This window comes from Barbatula barbatula (assembly GCF_947034865.1).
Source record: "Barbatula barbatula genome assembly, chromosome: 3".
In the NCBI taxonomy this organism is placed as follows: Eukaryota; Metazoa; Chordata; class Actinopteri; order Cypriniformes; family Nemacheilidae; genus Barbatula; species Barbatula barbatula.
In genome coordinates this window covers 24737558-24758782 of record NC_136764.1, presented here as the reverse complement: position 1 = coordinate 24758782, position 21225 = coordinate 24737558, and the positions used below count along the sequence as shown (strand labels likewise).

The 21225-nt window shown below is 37.2% G+C and overlaps 1 protein-coding gene across 2 annotated transcripts in view; it reads right to left on the bottom strand.

Moving 5' to 3' along the window:
* The window catches only part of astn1 (astrotactin 1), a 187347-nt gene that overhangs the window by 6653 nt on the left and 159469 nt on the right, over window positions 1-21225 (bottom strand). For both annotated transcript variants that reach the window (XM_079452416.1, XM_079452417.1), the window contains 4 exons: window positions 19520-19788; window positions 19301-19434; window positions 19043-19194; window positions 3739-3871 (listed from right to left, as the gene is read on the bottom strand). In XM_079452416.1, the coding sequence (XP_079308542.1) occupies window positions 3739-3871; window positions 19043-19194; window positions 19301-19434; window positions 19520-19788 (688 nt within the window). The remainder of the gene's footprint in view (window positions 1-3738; window positions 3872-19042; window positions 19195-19300; window positions 19435-19519; window positions 19789-21225) is intronic.

The following is a 21225-nucleotide window of genomic DNA, read 5'->3' as shown; positions in this document are numbered from 1 at the left end:
CATTAAAGTTAAAATGCATGACTCCATCACTGGCATTACATAAGCACTCGTCTAACTTTCAGCTCATGGCTTTGATTTGAGGATGCCTTAAGTGCAGGCACAACCTGAACAATAGCATCCATCTGTGGTGGCGAACCCACACGCTCCCACCCCGAATGAAACTGATCCAAAGAGACAGATGTGATTACTTTAAAATGACATGTGCTGCATGCTAGAAGAGGCGGGTTAGGATTGAGTTGAATCACATCCCCATCTAGTGGTTAACAACGTACACGACTGACACCTGCAGTGTAACAGTGTTCAGACTTTCAATAACAAAAAAGAAAAGTGAAATCAAATATACACAGAACCTTAATAAACGTTCACTTTGAGGTTATTATGTTAATGCCTACATATGACTGCGGTAGGATATAAAACGCACAAAATTAAACGTTCCTGAGAAACGGATGTAATACGACACATACTGTAATATCCAACACTGAGTCTAAACAGACAGGGGACCACCATGAACAAACCCCACTGCCAAGAAAAAACTCTGGGCTGATGTCACCCGGTTTTATATAAAAGCAAGGATTTTTACAAATTATGCCTGCCAAGAATACCTGCTGGAGAAACTGCCAAGCGATTTAATGAAATGCATTTTCTAAATCAACTACTGATTTTCGAACATTGACATAGGTAGGAAGATGTCCAGACGTATTTGGCACCAATCGTTCTCAGGTTTTCACAGACTAAGTTGGATATAATCGCTTAGACTCACGCAGATATTAAAATCCCTCATCTGACCGAAGACATGCAACTCAACGTCAGATCAAAGTCCAAGTAAATCACCCGGCCAAAACGCGGCCCCTATATGTTTTTAACTCGCTGAACTTGCTCTGTCATGATGAGGCAAGCAGAGAGGAAACAGAAGTTGGAGATGTTTACAATTTATATCAGCGGCCTAAAAAAGTACACGCTTTAAAATGTACTGTGTGAATATCAGAGATGGCAAAAGTACACACATCCCTTACTTAAGTAGAAGTACAGATACTCATGTTTAAAAATACTCTGGTAAAAGTTGAAGTACTGACTTAATTTTTTACTCAAGTAAAAGTAAAAAAGTATGAGCTCTAAAATATACTTAAGTAAAAAGTAGCCATTACTACTACCTGCTTTAGCCTGTATCCATGAACAACTGCTATAGAGAACACAGGCAGACAAAAGTGAGTTACATTGTTAATTATACTGAAATGCAAACAAGAGTGAAAGTATCATTATAATTCACACCTCACCTAGTTTACCAGATTACAGATTAATAGGCCTAGTGAAAATATTATAAATCATTACTGCTCAAATTGGCAACTTTCTAGATAATCCTATTCGCTGGCTTAAACAATTTGTGCTAAAGACTGAATATTAAAGTGTGTGCCAACAGCACGAACAGCACTAGCAACATCCCTTTAACAAAACTGAAAAAATTGGAGGGAAAAACTTAAAAACAAATAACAGGCAAGCAACACTACATTAAGTTATTGTGTGTGTTTGCCGGTGAGTGTATGTGTGTGTTCTTTTTCTGGTCAAAAAAGATGCGAAGTGTGAACAATGAACAACATCTAACTAACACGCTAGCAAAATATGAATTCATGATAACATTACAGACTTAGCAAACATAGAAAATAGACTATAATTACGGAAATATTTTTAACACCGACAATTTCAAACATCTCCCGAATATATGGCCATGGGTGATTAGGAATGCAGACATCCCAACCTGCAAAAAGTCATTTCAGGGAGGTGTCCCGAAGACCCCCCCCCCCCCATAAAAAAATGAAGGACAAGGATATGACAATTCACCACAGAACTGCACTTTCCTTGTGTAGCGAAATACAGTTGAATATAACAACAATGAATGAATAAAATAACTATTTACACACACTGCAAATGTAGTAGGCCTAGGCCTATTTCCTACATCATATGCCTTTTACTTTTCTTGCAAGCTTTCATTTTATATGTAGATTAATTTTACTATTTATATAAGCTGCTTATTCTATTTATACTTTTATCCCAAGAGCCATCATAGAACTGAACAATCATACACCCCTACCACCCAGTCAGCACAGTTGCACTTTATAGATAAGGGCTTTTATGCAATGGGACTTCAGAGTAGCCAAATGTTGGATGCCCTGTTATTGTTTTATATTTTTATACTTTATTTATTGTGTGAGTGTGTATATGAAAGTGAGTATTGTTTTAGAGGATGCACAAGCAAATTTAGTTGTATGGTACTACTGCACAATGACAAATAAAATCTCTTCTCCCCCCCTCTCCCTCTCTCTCTCTCTCTCTCTCTCTCTTTCTCTCTCTCTCATGTAAACTGCATTTATTTACATTCCATTGCCATTTTAAATATGTCTAAGGTGTTTTCACGTAGCTAGTTGTTATCCGACCTGAATAATATGCGCATGAAATCAAATAAAACTTGATGAACTCACCTCAACATGTCTTTACAATCATTAAACCCAGATATACACTGAACAGAGTATTCAGTTCGGGACTAGGGAGAAGAGATAAAATCCCGCCCACACTGACAATTGATTGGTTGATTTACCGAAACGGGCCAATCAGGATGCTCTCTGTATTACCTGCGCTTCACGAGGCACACACGCAGACTAGCACAAACACACACACGCAAGATATCGCGCTCCCTCTCTGCTGTGCGCGCGCTACATGTGTTGAAGCACAGTCTCTGTCTCGCATGCGCGCTCTTGATCTCTCGCTCTAGATTGCGGGATATTTTAACTCATTTGCGGGCATCAGGGAGCCGCTATCAATATGCGGGAGACTCCCGGAACTTCCGGGAGACTTGGGATGTCTGGGAATGACTCACCTAAAAACCGATAAACCAACAGGCTTCTTGTTTAAAAACAGCGCGCATGACAAAAAATAATACAGATTAAAGTAACAAGTCTGGTTTGAAAATGTAAGAAGTAGAAAGTACAGATATTTGGTTAAAAGTGTAAGAAGTGAAAGTAAAAAGTTGTCGGAAAAATAAGTAGCGAAGTAAAGTACAGATACCAAAAAAATCTACTTAAGTACAGTAACGAAGTATTTGTACTTCGTTACTTACCATCTCTGGTGAATATCCTTGCACGCTGTATTCCAATTAGATGCTTATTAAAACCAATTTGCATTTATGTGAGGAAAGGTTTACATTAACATGCTTTTCAAGCGACATATTTTACCAAAAAGAAGGTTTTAAATGATAATGTAAATGATGTTCACCCGTGTGACTGCAAATGGCCTTGACACCATTTGGTAAATATTAGGGCTGTCAAACTATTAATCATGTACAGAATAAAAGCTTGTGTTTACATAATATATGTCTGTGTGCTGTACATATAATTTTTTTATTTATAAACACATATACACACACATGTATATATTTAAGAAAAATATAAAAAAATACATATAATTTAAAATATTGGAAATAAAACACGTGAATATGTATACATGTATGTGTTCATAAATTCAAAATAAAAACATAAATACGTAATTCGTATGCACAGTACACAAACATTTATGAATACACAAACTTTTATTTCGGATGCGAGTGATCGTGATTAATCCTTTTAAGTTATTCTTAAAAAGATCTAGCTTCATTTGTTTCCCATTGCTAAGCATGATTTCCAAAAAACGTACATAAACACATATGGGTGGCTTTCATTTTTGCATTACACAAAGAAGAAGGATACTTACATGTATGTTGTGTCCGGTTCCAGGCAGCGTGTGATCAATGGAATGGATGAGAGAGGATCAGGGATGTCCCCCAGCATCACACATGGCGATTTGGCCCCGGACATGATATCATCCACGAAACTCAACATGGTCTCTGTCAGGAGAATACTTCATCATGAATACACAGAAACAGAATTTCATAATCTCTGATTGAGTCTCATGCTCGTCTTTCTGTCAACAAACCATTTAAGACATCTGTTTGTTTGTCCAACGAGTATCTGTAATCAAGAAAGATTAATAATATGCAATAAGGAGACATGAATGAAAATACAGGGCTTCTGAAAACAGCTCCATTTTTTTGAAAATGCCTCCACAAATGGAACATTGAGCGGTTTCACAAACAGGGATTGCATGAGGGTTTCCCTGACTCTGAATTTGACCAAGCGCTACAGAAAACAAGTGTTACACTCATTTTCATTTGGAACCTCACAGAGACCGAGACCCTGCGGTTTGGATATTTCAACCAGAGGAGATGCTAGTGGTTTGATTTCACACGAGACTCGCGACCCACATCAAGTGTCAGTATCCTAAAACCCAAATAAAGAGCCCATACAGACGTTATGTGCAGATCTGTTGATGTACGCAGACTGAAGAAGTGGAGGAGCAGACTGTTTGCTCAGCTGGTCTGAATGTGTCATATAGACATGTGCATGGCGGCTTCCTGTGCCGTTGACACCAAAGCGAAACCTCCTGTCTGTGGAAGGAAAACCTTTTAAAAGGTATGGGCACGCTCCTCTTCAGAAACACCAGGTCACGGGCCTCTGAGAACAGAGTGCCAGGATAAACACAGATGGAGGGAAAGTGTGTGTGACTATGTGTTTGCTGTCACCATTAAATATTTACAGTGTTTATGTGAGGAGAGCTGTAGCGTGAAGGAGCAACACGTGCTCTGACACTAATGAAAAGTGACATTGTAAGGCAATCAAGCACTTTGGGTCATATTTATTCACCCATATACCCTGTTCCAATTTCAACAAGCTCCAACATGACTTTTCAATAAAATATCATTTGTGAAAATATAAATGGGCTGGTACAACTTGGTCAAATGGGAAACGTACAGGGATGGATGCTGTAAGGGGGAAAGGTGAGGATGATTCTTAGGGCCTGTGCACCTTTGGGGGCCGACCGCTAAATTATGTTTCAAAGTTCAGGAGGAGCACGTGCAAATCATTACGCAGCTGTCAGCGGTCTCCCGTCCTATCAAATCAAGAGCAAACGCTATAAATAGTTAAATCGTCTTACCTCCTTCGCATCACCTTTTTGCAGCATCCCTCCTCCACCCCGACTCTTCACTATCTAACCCACCTTCTCTCCGGAGGGGGAGGAAGCGCTCCGGGCTCGGGCAAACACAGAGATCGGAGCCCTCGCCCCAGACAAGGAGGAGAGCTCTGGGTTCGGGGAAGAACACCGACCCTAGAGACATCTCCCTGGACAGCACGCCAAATACGCATATGCTTTCTCTGCTTAACTAAACTACCGCCTATTTAAGGGGTTAGGCTAAGGCGAACTCATGAATACACCAAGGGCCAGTGGCGTAGCCATTTTAGATTGGTTAAAAAAACATGGAATTGTTGATTTGTTTCTCTGGATGATCGACCAATCAGTGCTTCCCGCTGTTTTCAAAGTTATTGCTTTAAATGTCACGTGTTGTGCATTGCATCTTTTGCGCCAAGAGTTTAATTTATACGCTGCGATGACAGTGCACAATATTCAGTTCTTTTTATAAAGAATATTTACACTGCTAAATATAACAATTACACTGCATATGACTTCTTGTAGTGTCGAAAGACTTTTCTCAACAGAAACATTTCCACTCTCGATCCGCCTTGTCACGTAAAAGGTAACCCAATGGTTTGACTGATAGCCACTACCGCTGTTCCATCCTGGTCCTCACGACCCCCCGCTCTGCATTTTTTTATATGCAACTCTTACCGCTTCATAGGTTGCTTCAATTTGCCCTTAAAAACACTGCGAAGTGTACATTAAGGGCATTGAAGTGCACGAAGCGTGACTACTACGCAAATCTCATGAGTGTGGTAAAATAACCCTTCAAACCTCCGTAGGAAGTTTCGTACGTGTGTGAAGACGCCACAGGCAGTCGTGTAGCGCAAATTCGTGTTCTGAAGTTTACTTTAGAAATAAACTTCAGCCGATATCCTGTGTGCAGGAATTAGAGAGCAGTGAACACTGTGTAGGGACCATGTCAATGGGCACACAGTTTATTCATGGAGCACTTTTCGAACGCTCCATTTTCTAGTGATTGATATCAGATGTGATAAACAAGACAGAGGCGCAAAATATGCAGAGGACCAGGATTTAGAACCGCTAGGCTATGTTTATGTTTGCTATAACGGGGAATTGTGCTGTATAATATAGGTGTATCATTTTCGTAATAGATAGAAAGCTAATGAAATGGCTACATACACACTGTAAAAAGTGATTTTTTGATCTTGTAAATAATGGAAACATTATTCAAGTATATTTTACAAACAAATACTATTTTGTCTTTTTACTTGAAAATGGCATGTTTAATTCAGTACATTACTTGAAGTTTCTTTGTCATTTATTGTTCTAAAATACATATGTAAATTTAAATACAATCTCCTAAGTAATATTTACTTAGTGTTCGCCATCTAATCAAATCACACCAAAAAATGAACAACTCAAGTAAAATTTAATCAATACAGCAATATAATTGATGCGCATGCGTCTTTGGCTCCGAGTCCGAACTGGCGCGCACTGAGGAAAGGAATCGAGACTTCACGACGGATAATGTGAATTTTACCACGGTAAGTTATTAGTATGCTTATTAAGTAATTGAGGTATGTTTGCAGAAAAGTGTAGAGTTATTAAGCTATGTGCAGTCCCAGTGGTTTGTGCCTAAGTCACCTTTTCTTTTTTTATCGAGTTACGGATGCTAGCAGTGTTCATGTTAGCAATGTTAACAGATTTTTGGATAACGTTAAAACACAATCTTAGTTTTGTTTAACACATGAATAACAGAGTTAAATCATTAATAAATGAACTATTTGACAGACTTGCACCACCATCCGTTATTAGCAAATGGCGTCTCTGTTGAAAACAATTGTCTTAAGTTTTATATAACGTTAATCTTGTCAGACGATTATTGTAAAAATTAGTTTTAACATCCGTGGAAACTTTGCTCGAGGCTTTGCCGTCGTGTTCGAGCATTCTGTCCCAGAAAAGTTCGAGCTGCCGAAATGTAATAATCACCCTGTTTTTCACGTATTAATCACACAGGATTAACGTTAGTTTTTAAAATGCATGTGTAGGCCTACGAGGCAAATAGTGACTTGAACTTTATTTATATTGTTTATCTATACTATCGGGTATGATAGCTATATATAGAATATCGATAAGGTACTGCACACTTTTGCAATTACACAAGTCAAGCATTTAGACTTGTGTAATTGCAAAAGTAAATCTTAATTACTTAACAATCAACCTTATTTAAGTTAAAGCCTGTATTTTTCATGATGTTCTTTTACTGACTAACATCCACTTTACAGGTGGTTGTTATCTACAAGCACTTGGAGATTCTAATTTGTTTCCATATGAATGTTACTCTTGAGTAAAAAAAAGTTAGTGTAGTTTAAAATATTATGATAAATGATTCAAAATACATGCCATGAATGACGTGGGCTAATTATACATTTTTACTTTACATAACTGCATAACCACAGTCAATGAATTATAAAGGTAAATTTAGTTGTAAGCGTACTTCATGTCAGTAAGATCAGTAAATGTATTTACAATTGTTAAAAAATGTATTCTGACATGAACATTTCTTACATTCTTTTACAGATATTCCACTCCCTATTCAAGCTAATGCAAGGTAAGTTGGCAATACTTTATTACAGCACACTTCACAGATAGATAGCAATAAGTATGCATTCATATGTACATCATTTGTTTACTGTAGGTGCCAGAGCATGAGGTGGTTATGTAAAAAATGCAGCTTTCAGTCAAACCGAAGACTACAGCTATTAAAACACTTAAGGCTCAAACATGGAAATGCAGGCCGTCAATCATCAATACCATGTCTTTATGCTGATTGTCCTTGTTCATTTAAAACATTTAATGCCCTTCAGATACACTTATCCCGAAACCACATGGAATCAGACAAACCAAGCGAGTTGCTGTCATTTAGTTGTGGAGAGATGGCCAGCCCTTTTCTGTGAATCTGAGGTAAAGTTTAGTTATTTTCTTTGTTGGCCTAATATGCAGTGATTTAAAATGCAATACATTTTTTTTTTATCATCACTCGATTGTGTTACATTTTATTTTCTTTGTTTTAGATCAAAAATGAATTCAGAAGAATTACCACAATTTCCTTGGAGCGTACATTCTTGGAAAAGCTGGACTTCTATACTCCAAAACTCCAGGCTTTGTTTAAGATGAAGGGTGGGGTTGCTGGCATAAGAATTAGACATTTAATGGATTCACTCAGCCAGGTAAAATGTAAAAAAAATTACAATTGTGAATTAGGGTTATCATGTGATGATATGCTGCTTCCTGACTCTGTAAATATGTTGTTATATGTAGATATATACACATTTAATGTTCACTACATTTACTTCTGTTTTTAACAGCAAGAAGATAGGCTTGAAGATAGGCGAGACGTTGTGATTCGCTGCCTCCTGTCTTTCCTGGGAGAATCAGCTGAGGAGCTCATTGAAGACCACCAGGTAGTACAGTTCAATTCAATTAAAAATATTTGTATAGTGCTTTTTACAGTGTACAATGTTTCAAGGCAGCTTTACAAAAAACACAATGTTGAATGATCAACAAGGCTCAAAATAGCCTCACACTACCACGGTAGCATAATGAGGGTCCTTACATGCAAACCGAAGCATTGAGAGCTTTGTAAGTGTACAAACAGTTTAATAAGAAGATACTTTATAAAAACAGTACATTACGCATATACAGACAGCAGCCATCTTGAAAAACAGTCTCGACAAGTCGAGCGACGGACGCGTGCTAAGTAATATGAACTGTGACTTGGAATCTCATATGGTCCGTTGTTTCTGGAAGAAAGCACTGAACGCAACAGAGAAAATAAATAAATACAATTTTTCACAGTTCATATCACTGTGTTCAAGTTCGACTTGTCGAGACTGTTTTCAAGATGTCTGCTGTCTGTTTACGCGTAATGTACTGTCTTTATAAAGTATCTTCTTATTAATTAACCATGTGTTAATTACCCCTAGGTTCATTTTTCACCGGAGTTGTCCTTTAAGACTAGTGGATAGTTTGTCTCAGAACAGGAACCCATTGAGGAAAATTGAAAAATTGATACTGTACAGTATTTTAACCACTTTGCACTGATTTGTGTATTTCACAGGATATCAGCAGGGAGATGATTAAGGATACCTTCTCCGGTCATGTCATGAAAATCATCGTACTGAGCAGATCTGTTGAAGACGAAGATGCCAGTATATCTGATGTCATCATTGTCATCGAGGGGACTGAGGTGCTGCTAGGATGTAAAAATCTGGCAAATTCATGTCTTTTACTCATGGGCTGCATTTACTCCCTAAACTTAAACTATCCCCCAAAGCTGAGAAACACCTTCGAAGTGTTTCAGAAAATCTTTCTGGGACTAGATGCGTTAAAATTTTCACCAAAGGTTAACTCCTTGCATAGAAAGATTCTAATGTAATCTGCTAGTTGGGCACTACTTGCACTTATTGTACTGTTTTATTTTATTTATTTTTTTGCAAGAAAGGTTGTTCGGAAAACAACTGCAACTACAGTACTGTTTAACAAAAAATGCATTCTTATGCATTTTAAGTAATGCTTCTGCTGGAGACCATAGATGCAGAGTTTTATTATTATTTTATTTTATGTTTTTGTTCCCTTAGGTTTAATCTTAGTGAAATTAAAGTTAGCTAATGAAAGGCAGCTACTAGTTTGATATTATTTGCACTTTTGGATTATATATCTGCAACTGAGGTTGTTGTAAAATGTTTGTTTTATGTTTATAGAAAGGTTTTATATGTTTAAATGTTTATGCATTTTAATGCACTGTATGGTTGTTCTAAAAATGTTTACACCATTCACCAGAACCATAAAACTGATGGACTTTTACTATTTGTTTCATTTCATGTTCCCATCTTTGGAAATAAAAAAAAATATATCATAGAAATAAAAGTATTCAAGTAAAATGTATGTCAGTGTTATTTTATTGAACACCATTTAAATACATAAACAACATCAAGTAATTTTAAAATAATATTTAAAGTAAAGGTTACTAGGATTATTGTGTAAAAAAAACCTTTTATAATCATTAATTAAGTAAAATATATAAACAAACAGTCAATACAATGTACTGGGAAATTGCAAGTAAACTTTACTTGAGATTTTCTAATTAAAGCTACAGTTCCTTGTGTTTCATTTTTACGTGGGAATTCTATTGAAATTACTCACATTTTCTAAGTGAAAAAACTTTCCTAACTTTTTTTAAGTAAATCCTACTCCAAATTTTTTTCAGTGCATATACATAATGACACCCTCATTTACAGACTATCCTACAGCCAAGGGGGAATCAAAAAACGTAACATTGGTGATCATGAATGGACCAATGGCCCAGCCTACAATTTAGTCAGGGGGCCAGAATTGCTAGCGGCACCCTGGCGTACACTATACTACATTGCTGTAGATTTCCAGCAGGTATGCCATAAACTTACTCTAGATTTAATAACTACTTGATACTACTTTCTTAGCACTGTTTTCATTTTGAGTTAAATTTGATATAACTTTGACTTTTGAGATTCAAAATGAACAGGAAGAGACTGGTCTCATTACTGGCATAAGCACAAACAATGACATTCTGCCTAAGCATTTTTGTTGCGTCTTCTAGTAAAACTAATGAAAACGTCTTAAATTACGAAACATTTACATAACAAGAAAAGTGGCCATTTGTTTAATGAAAGGAAATTTACCAGGTAAGTGTATTATTAAAACAAAATTGTAAATTCAATCTACAGTAAGTTACTGGTAAAACTAAAGCAAAGTTATACAGTTTTACAAAGTGGCAATTTCGTATAAATTCACAAAAGGTGAATCTTGTGAATTTAAAGGAATAACCCATTTCGTAAAATAGTTACGATTGTAATGAATTTTAAAGATTATTTTAAATGATTTTATGGAGATTTTGAACTATGAGTTTGATACCAACACACAAAACTAAAGCTTTTACTCTACACCAGTTTCAAATAAGCCCCCCCCCAAAAAAAACCATGTAACTCAACTGAATTGGTTTTGGGTTGAAACGCAAGGATGAAAGCATCTCCAAAATCTGTACAAAAAAACCTCATATTATTTACAGTTATCAGTTTATTTTCTAATTCTTCATACGAATGTTAAAGTACTTGGCATATCTTCTTCATTTTTGATGGTGTAATGCTTTGGCATTGCTTTAGCCAAGTTCTCCATAGCAACACCGTTACAAGCAAAAACCCTTTCATAAGCCACGATAACAAATGTGTTCCGTGACACTTTAAAAATCTTGACAAATCATGATATGAAAATAACTAGCTTAATGAAAAAATTAAAACCAAATCAAGATTTCCCCTCCTCTTTATCAAAAAGGACAAGAAGAAGAGGTACCTGGCTGAATTTATGTTCTTTCATCGTGTTCCATGCCTCGATCTCATTTTTTAACAGGAAAGACCTGGGTTGACACAACAGTGTCTGGCTGTCCTCTTATAAACTTTGATGGGCTTCGACCAAAAATCCTCTCTGATTCCCATTATTGTGTTAAAACATTAAGGCTCTGCCATTTATAAGGATCCCAAAAGAGTTTAGAGAGGAATTACTCACATTGCTTTAGAAAACCAAAACTGTCAAATGTTGATGGCAATGTAGTCCAGGATTTAAAACAAACTGAAGGCACTCAGACTCTTCTTATGCAGTGATAAGTGGTGGGTCACCGTCTGATTGGAAAACTCCCGTCTTTTTCCAGAAACCGAACAAAGAAATGTCTTAATGATTCATCCTGACACATAACAAACTTGAAGGTCAAATTCACAAAAAAACAACTTTAAAGCGCCTATGTTTTCAAACAGATGTTGGTGGAGAAAAGCTTGACATCACATTTTCATAACAGATCTGGCATCTCGACTAAAAAACAAGCTGACCTAAGGGATGCCCAAAAATTATGTCTAACAGACTGTGCAAAACATCTTCGGCTGCATCCAAAGAGAAACATCAAGACCTAGTATCAGATTTGTACATTTTACTGAATTAAGATAAAGAAATGGCATATATGTAGATAAATACTGTAGAGCATACAATTTCACTAAAATACATGATTCTATGGTAAAGGCTGAGCCATCATGTAGAAAAATTGTAATATTAAAAAGAATTAATATGAATAAACACAGATGTATATCTATTATAAACAGACAGGGGTAACAGCTGTCAAAACGATTGATGTGATCTGAATTAATTGAAAATTATATCTTCCAGCAATGTTTGCCATTTATCTATCCTAAACTATAAATAAAAAACATCCATCACAGATGAAACTCAAAGCATCCAAGAGCTGAAAGTTTAAGCAGGTCCATTAAACATCAACTCGGTGGTACCGGCACACGTGGCAGCCCCGCAAAATACCTCACAAACAACATCTGGGCTTCGTTGTCTACTTTGATGAACACAGAGCAAGAGATGAATAACAACGATTTGTAACGTATCAATTCTTGGCCTTTCCTCACCAAAAATGCATAACAGGTTTGATATCCCACTTGAAACACATTGTCTTTTTCGAAAGAAAAGAGTATAAAAGGTGAATTGTGGCAGGGGGTAGGTGCCTGTTAACACTAAGGCACTTGTTTACTTGTATGGGAGTGAAAGAGAAAATTCTTTAATCTGCTTTCGTTTCCGTGCAAAGAGCGGTTTGATATGGATGCAACTTTTGCCATGTACGTCATAGAGCTGCTCAGCGTTTAGCTGCAGTTCAGATTCGATTAAAGTGTGACATATGCTCTTTCAGACAATCCGATACAATTCCAGTCCTGACAGAAACCAACAGGTGATAATACTTAGCATTCATGTGCTCTTAAGGTAAGAAAATTGCTCGGGAGACAAGTTTATATACTGAACGTGACTAAAAACCCAAGAACGATTTGATTGGGCAACGAAAGGAAAAGTGATGGAAAGCACACACACAGGACGCATTTCAAAGCACAAGCCAGGGCAAAACCATATACCTAAAACAACACAAAACCATTAAAAAATTGCATAATAGTATATTATATCTATATAACTATAGCACAATAATAATAAGCCTGTCATTAAGCCACGAGTCATAAATATCCCTGTAATGTAAAGTTGGATGGAAATTTTTTTTCTAGAAATTCGTGAACTCTGAAGCTGCAGATACTGTATGTTTAAGACTCCTGACATCTTCAAAGGCCAGGACACAAAATACAACGTATAGACCTTTTTTCTTTATTTTACGATACTGTAGGTATGATTATATGTTATGACATCATCCCCTTTAAGACCCCGAGGCTTTAATGGATGGAGACAACATGTTTTGATGTCTGAGGAACTCTCAAGTGCTGCTGGACTACAGTATCATCATGTGTCTCTCCGGTTGTTCCCTGGATATTATGTCTGGACTTTTACACAGGTGCAAATGATTAGACACACTAATACTACGCATGCACACATGAATTTATCTACTTACAGTAAATAAGGACATTCCATAGACTTCTATTGTTTTATACACGGCTAATAATAAATAACATATCTTAACCCTTACCCACTTACCCTAAACCATTCTTCACATTTTGAATTTTCTTTTATATGGATCGTGTTTATCCAAACAAATTTTTCCAAATTAAGGGAGATATGCTTGGTTTTTTGATCACTTTTGGATACAATTTTGTCCCCAAAATGCAGTTATGCGGCTGCTCTTACACACACACACACACACACACACACACACACACACACACATGTAGGCATGAACACACAAAGAAAACTGATGAAAAAATTGCACCTGGAAACAAAGCAATAGGATTCTTTAACAACAAGACATGATGTGACTATGAATATATATACGAGTATGAACCTGCACAATTTCTAGGTTTATTTGTTTAAACAATTTTTTCTTTTTTCATGTAGGCACACAATATAGTGGCGCCCAGATTCGGTGGCCAACCCGTGGCAGAGAGCAGCCTGTTTACGGGCAGGATGTTATGTGCCTCTGACCCCGGAGTAATCCCGAGTGTTATTACGAGCCTGACATCAGTCTGGCGAGCGTTGCTGTTTGTTTTCACAGCGTGTCTGGTCGGCATGAGATGACTTGAGGCAGATTTCCCATTTGCTCGGTTCCCACAACATGAGAGAGAAAGCAACTGTTATGATGTCACGTTGTGTGTCTGATTTCTATTAAGTGCTCGATTAGCACAGTTACGCAGTGCAGGCCACGATCGCACAGACAGTGTTTGGGTAACCCAAGTCCAACATTTTTCACTTTTATGAGAACATATGAAGAGTTTGGTTCCAAAATGAGATGAATTATGTTATCGTGTACATTTCTTGTGTTTTATTGTGTTAGTTAGCTGTATATTTGTTGTTCTCGTGGCTTAATTCAAAACAAACCAACTGCCGTTGAATTGGATATTCATTTCATATGAATTGGAATGCACAATAAAAAAACATGATTTAAAAAAAATAAAATAAAAAAGGAACTTACTTTGAAACCAAACTCTTCATATTTTTCTAAGCATCATTTTTAAATAATTGTCCGGTCCATATGTTGGACAGCAACGAAGATTTTGATATGTTGTTTCATTGTTGTCTTCGGGTTTAGTTTTATCAGAGCTGATTTGATTTTGTGTGCTGTATAATCAATGATGAGCTCAATGCAGATGCTATTATTGCACTTTATTATTGTTATATTTGCACATTTAAACATGGGTCTCCAGACACTTTTAAATCCAGAATACTGGGATAAATTAAATTGCCATTTGCCTACTTTTGAGACCTATTACACAAACAAATACTGAAACAACACAACACAACACAACTGTGTGCTAAGTAACAGATTGCAAATAAAGTACAGGATTGTTTGAGACCCTCACATGTTTTTTATGAGCGCTTTAAAATAGGATTAGGTTTCATAATCAGTTTTGTGGAGAACGATCAGTGCCTTCCAATAAAAGCTGGAAAGTTGTTGGTTCTGGCCACTTTCTAGGCGAAGGCTTGTAAAGAGCATTACTTTTACGCTACAGAAGAAAGCGGAGAGACACACCCTGGCACAACTGCTTTGCAGTAAGACCTCTGTGATCGAGTCTCCTCATCAATCTCGTTTTCACAGTTCCACATTTGGACTTGATATAACATGATGTTCTTCTCTGTTTTAACAGCCACAATGCGCCTGAAGGCCAACCTGGACACGGCAACCCAAAGATGAGGGACCGCAGACGCTGGGCAGTGCCTTTAAAGTGAATAAGACTGAAAACAGAGTAAATATCCAGATACAACAGGGAAGCTAAATGTTGTCATGGAGCTAACGCTGGTCGGGAAGCTGGTCGCACTATATTTGGGAAAAGAACAACTAAAGTGGAGCGAGATCCAAATTGGTCTGTTTTATAGAGCCCAATGGACAGGTGTAAACCTTATTTACTCACATTATTTACACACAAACAGGGGCTTAGCAACCGTTATAAACATTAGAATCTTTTCTTCCACTGTTTTAGGGGAAATAAAAATGTTTTAGGAGTTTCCCTTTGCTTGGCTGCAATGCAAGGAAAAGACCTGCAGTCGGCCACATGATGTCAAATTTTAAGAGAAAGCAGACGCATTTTTTCAACAGCACCAGCTTAAAACACTCACAGCCTTTATTAGACTATTTAATGGGAGATTCTCATTGTGACAACTTACCGCACATACATCATGTCCCACACTATGCTTTTTGGCAGATGCTTTAATCCAAAGCGGCTTTCTGTGCTTTAAAGCTATATTTGATTATTATAGATACATATACAGTATTTGTTTTTCGGACCCCCAACCTTTTGCACTACTCTGTCAGGTAAAATACAAGAACATGTGTAAATATTGTTGATTTCAAAACGTCAAGTTTAATAATTTATTTATTTATTCATTTATAATTTTTTATGTGATTTTGATTTATTATTATTTTCATAAATTAGCTTTATGTGTCAATTGAACTTAAAAAATCTAGTTGTATCATACGGTTCAATATTCAATTACCGGTTTCGTTCAATATCATTTAAGTTCAATTGACTCATTAAGCTAATTTGTTTTAACTTTAAGATATAAGGCAGCTGTAATTGCCTATTTTTTACAGTGTACGGTTTTCGCTATATGTTTAAAAGCCATATTTTAATTTCTTTGTGAGCAGGAATGTCAATGCAATGGGATCGAAACATGACGTTCCTGTTAACGTGTGTATTTTCAAAAAGATACTTGAAGAATTGAATGTGAAAAAGGTAAGAATTAAATAACAATAAATAGATAATAATATAATATAAAAAATACAATGTCCATGTTGTATGTAAGCCTTTTAACAGAGAGTAAAGTGTCAGAATTCCACTTTTCACCTTCAGAAATTCACCAATTTCTGATGTTCATCCAAAGTCATTTCACAAGATCATTTCAAAGGATCTTTTGACAGAAATGCAACATAATATACATGTCTGCAGAGATGTATAAAGACCTTACATAATGAAGCGTTCTGTTTTTATTACCTAAAGGCTGAAGTATATCCCTTTTTTACGCGTACTGTTCGCGCACCACTGGAATTTTGTTACCTCGCATACAATTCTTGCAGTAATTAGTTGAACCACCAGGTGGCAACTGTGTTCTGGAAGCATTACTTAAAGGTAGTAGAAGAAAACCTGACCCTTGTAGATCCGGAGAGGAATTGCAATATGGCGCAATAAGCATGCGTCAACAAAGAGGCAAAAACGTGACGACATCTTTGTCCCGTGTCAGCCGCTGTAGTCTTTGAAAGGGAGGGCTCTAGTGAGCTGTTAGTTGCAATTCACAAGCTCTCCAATAGATGCCGCTAAAGTTCATACACTGAACAGTTAACATCTACATTTATGCATTCGGCAGAGGCTTTTATCCAAAGCGACTCACATTGCATTGTGCTACAAAATAAATTCTGAGTATGCGCGATCCCCTGGGATCGAACCCATGACCTTGGCATTTCTAGCGCCAGCCGCTGAGCCACAGGAAAACCATTAAATACTGAACCACTGAATCTGTTATGCAGGAAACCACAAGTGTGTCCTGCATCCTCATGGAGCGTAGCAAGTTTACTCTGGCGGCCTGTTTTCAAGGATGTCTCAGTGAACATACGTTTGCGAAGGACCATTGATCATCCTTGTGAAAAATCGATTCAACTCTTGCCCGAAGTGGAATGAAATCTCTCAGAACTGGTGCAGAGCAAAGTAGAAGTGCGGCGGCTCTATGCTGTAAGCGGACCAATGGGACTGAATCGGAAAAAACGTAGGCCTGGGCTTAATAAACGAAAATGTTTGTTTTGAGTTTGGTTATTATTTTGGCATGCCACGCTAGGAAGGAGAGTTCCAGACCTTTCAGACTTAAGACAAATCCATTCTGCTCAGTAAGCCCTGTCAGTATGGTCTTCATCCAGTATCAAAATCTGATAAATGAGACTGAGAATGAACAAACACAATATAGTGGTTAAAGCAGAAAATACAGGGAATATGCGTTATCGCAATCTACTGTAGTTCATAAAATCTGTTGTGGTCGGTAGCTTGTAAGCAGTTTAAGATAAACTGTTCAACATGAACACCATCAAATCACATAGAGGCCTACACACCCCGTCCATTATGTTCATATTGTTTCCCCTATTTTAGAATAATAATGAACTCTTCAAAATTATGAAATAAAGCAAAGGGGACTGTGGGAATTATGTACTAAAATGAAAACGTGTTATATTTGAACATCTTCAGTTTAGTCACCTTTTGACTCGATTTAAGTGTTTTCTTGTCATTTTATCACGCAGCTTCTTGTGGTCAATATTAAAGGAGTTCCCATCTATTCTGAGCTGTTATTGGCTGCTCTCTCATTTTTATTAAATAAAATGTTAGTTTTGTCATGAATAAAACATGTTTGATTTTGGGCTAAATTTTCAGATGTTGCGTCATAGATCCTCAGACGTTCTCCTTGTGCCACCCTACAGCTCAGTGTTCTGCAGAGCTCTTCATGTGGATGACTTGTGCACATTATCTGCTTTCATCTAGTAAATCACACTCATTGCTGGTTTTTCTCATGATTCTGGCTTGAAGGATCAACTTGTCAAGTAGGTTTCTCTGTGTTCTGACATGGCTTTATTTTCCTGATAACCAATGGTATCCGTTGGAACATCTTTAACATTTGGAAACATCTCTTAATTTAATCATTTGTAATACTTTATCGCTTTTCTGGAATGGTTTTAGGGGTCCATTTTAACAGCTATGCCTCAGATATACAGCCTCAATAATAATCCCCTCGGTGGGACTGTGGGATTTTTTTCTGGACTTTTATCCCAAAAATGTGGTTGTTATTTTAATGCTCAGTTTGACGCCAATAGCAAGACAATTTTGTTTGGAACATTGTTGGTTAACTTCTATAAAATGGTACAACACAGTGAACACTCTTAAAAATAAAGGTGCAACATGACGCCATAGAAGAACTGTTTTTGGGTGAACCGGTAAAAGTGGAAAAAGATTCTTAAGACTATAAAAGGGAAAGAAAGAAAAGGTTATTTAAAAACAACTCTGTCATAAAAGTGTCACGATCCTGACAAAAAAGGTTCTTTGGAGAACCAAAACTGTTTCTTCTGTGGCATCACTGTGAAGACCCCTTGTAGCCTTTATTTTTTTCACTGCTTTGTATATATTTTATGCATTTCTATATTACAAACTGTCTCATAATGTTTTTTTAGATTCAGTGGTTATAAATCATCGAGTATAATTTGCAAGCAGAGTTAATGTAGAATCTGTCGATCATTATCGCACCCTGCAGGATGACACAAGACTGGAAGTATGGAATGAAGCTCAGACCTCAAAACTGTAAATAATAGAGTTTGTTACGAAAATGACATGATTGTCCAATCAGAACCAAGTATTCCAGAAGTCCATGTATTTAATAAACTAATAAGGATTACATTATTTTGAAGGTGTTTTGTTGTCTTTATATTTTTGTAACACAGTGTGTTGGATAAGGTGACAACACATATGATTGAATTCACCTGTCTCAACTTTGGAGTGATCCGTCCGCTCCGTCACCTTCTCCTGACTGATGAGGTAATCAACAACTCTCACTCCGATTGGTGGCTCTGCGTGACTCCAATCTATGATCACCAAAGAACTGCTGGGCTCATATGAATGCGATAGCTTGAGCCTGACAGGAGTATAAATTGAACACATATTATTTATGCCCTAATGTTTCTCAAAATCCGTATTTTGACTTTGAAACTTTAAGGATATTAAAGCTATAAATTGCTCACATGGGTTGCGGAAGAGGGGCGCAGGTCGGGAGTCCATCCGTGCCAAAGGCGCTAGAGTCGCATCGACACCAGTCATCAATAACATCACCTTTAGCAGAACACCATAAAACACTCATCATGGCCTCATGTAGAGCCTGATGACAAAGACGGAGAGACACAGTGAAGAGTTCAATTTTAACACTGGATGCTTTCGAATGAAGCTGAAATGATTTCACATACCTGGTAGGTTTCATTGCTGTTGACCAGCTCGTAGATTGGCACGGCTTTAGTGATGTTGAGCAGCACAGGTTCAGCAGGACGTACAGGCCCAGGGCTCATGTGGCAGAGGTGGCAGGACCGAGGGCATTGGCCCTGGCTGCTGCAGTCCATACGCACCCCCGCCGCCATGCGCTTGGCACCCGAGTCCAGCAGACTGGCAATGTATGCGGGGTAAGTGAGCGTGCGCGGCTCTTTGTCTCGCTCCTCTGACTCGTCTGAAGGAGAGTTTCCTGAAACAAAGAATTCAAAATGTTGGAGAGTGTACTGTAAGAATCTATCAATTGGGGTATTGGCTCCGACTTTCCAACATAACCAGTCAGAGTTTGTTTACAACCATTGGGAACCCTTCAAACATTTCAGATCTTGCACTTCCGGTTTATTTTTCAAGTGGACATCTCTGTGTGTAAAAAAGTGTACAAATCCTTATACACATTGCCTAAAAGCAAGCTCTTGTCTGAGGCAGTCATAAATGAATGCATAAAAGGGTTAAAATAGCATATGTTTTATAATGTTATTTATGGCATATTAATGAATTGTATTGTATGTGCCCATACAGGATAATCTCACTGTGGCAACGTGGTAAAAAGATGGCTTGTTGTCCATAATATAGGGGCTCCGTGGAGAACTGAGCAAACAATATGAGAAGAAACCGCAGTAAAGCATAATTTCATCAGAACTCAAGAATATCAGATAAGAAAAGGTTAAGGTTATACTTGAAATTAACATTGGTTATAGACGGTTTCATTGGACGCACGCGCCTGGCCCAAAGTTAACGTCTGGTCGGTGTTTGTTTATTGTTAGGCTAGTGGTTAGTAATATAACTTTTATATTCTGCATAATTTGTTCAATTTTGTTGGATGATAATTTGTTCTGTAACTTGAAGAGGCAGTGTAGCAAAGAACAGTTCTTCTTGGTTTCTTTTGCTTGTTATCAGGAATTAGGTTCATGTTGAAGTCTTATTTGGAAAATCGTACAGGAAGCCAAAGTTGAAATTTAAATCAAAACAACAGGAAGATCCATCAAGTGATCATGCAATAAATGTAAGAAAAATTAAATTGTAATACACAACATTTCAAGCATTTATTGGTAATCTCCTCTGTTATTTTGTAATAATTACACTTTTTAACAGCCGCTCTATGCATTTTAATTAAAAGTGGTAACTTTCAGTTTAGTTAAATAAAGTGTCATAACAGTATAACTATAGTAATAAAAAATAGTCCATTTAAACGAGTATTATGTAATAATGTATTTCTCAGAAAGAAAACAACAAAGTTTCCACAAAGTTAATGAATTAAAAGGCTAGTTTTGGTTGTCAATCAGAAGCCGTGTGCACTACAGAAACTACTAATGTGAGAAAAAAGCTTTATTTAATTAGATGCCAGATGTAAATTAAGAAAGCTTTGCCAGTATTGTGCTTTCATTAAAACGAGAGTGTAAAAAACAACGAGGGAGAGGGAGAGGGAGAGGGAGAGAGAGAAAGAGAGAGAGAGAGAGAGAGAGAGAGAGAGAGAGAGAGAGAGAGAGAGAGAGAGAAAGAGAGAAAGAGAGGGAGAGGGAGAGAGAAAGAAAGAAAGAAAGAAAGAGAGAGGGAGAGGGAGAGAGAGAGGCGGAGAGGGAGGGAGAGAGAGAGAGAGGGAGAAAGAGAGAGAAAGAGAGAGAGAGAGAGA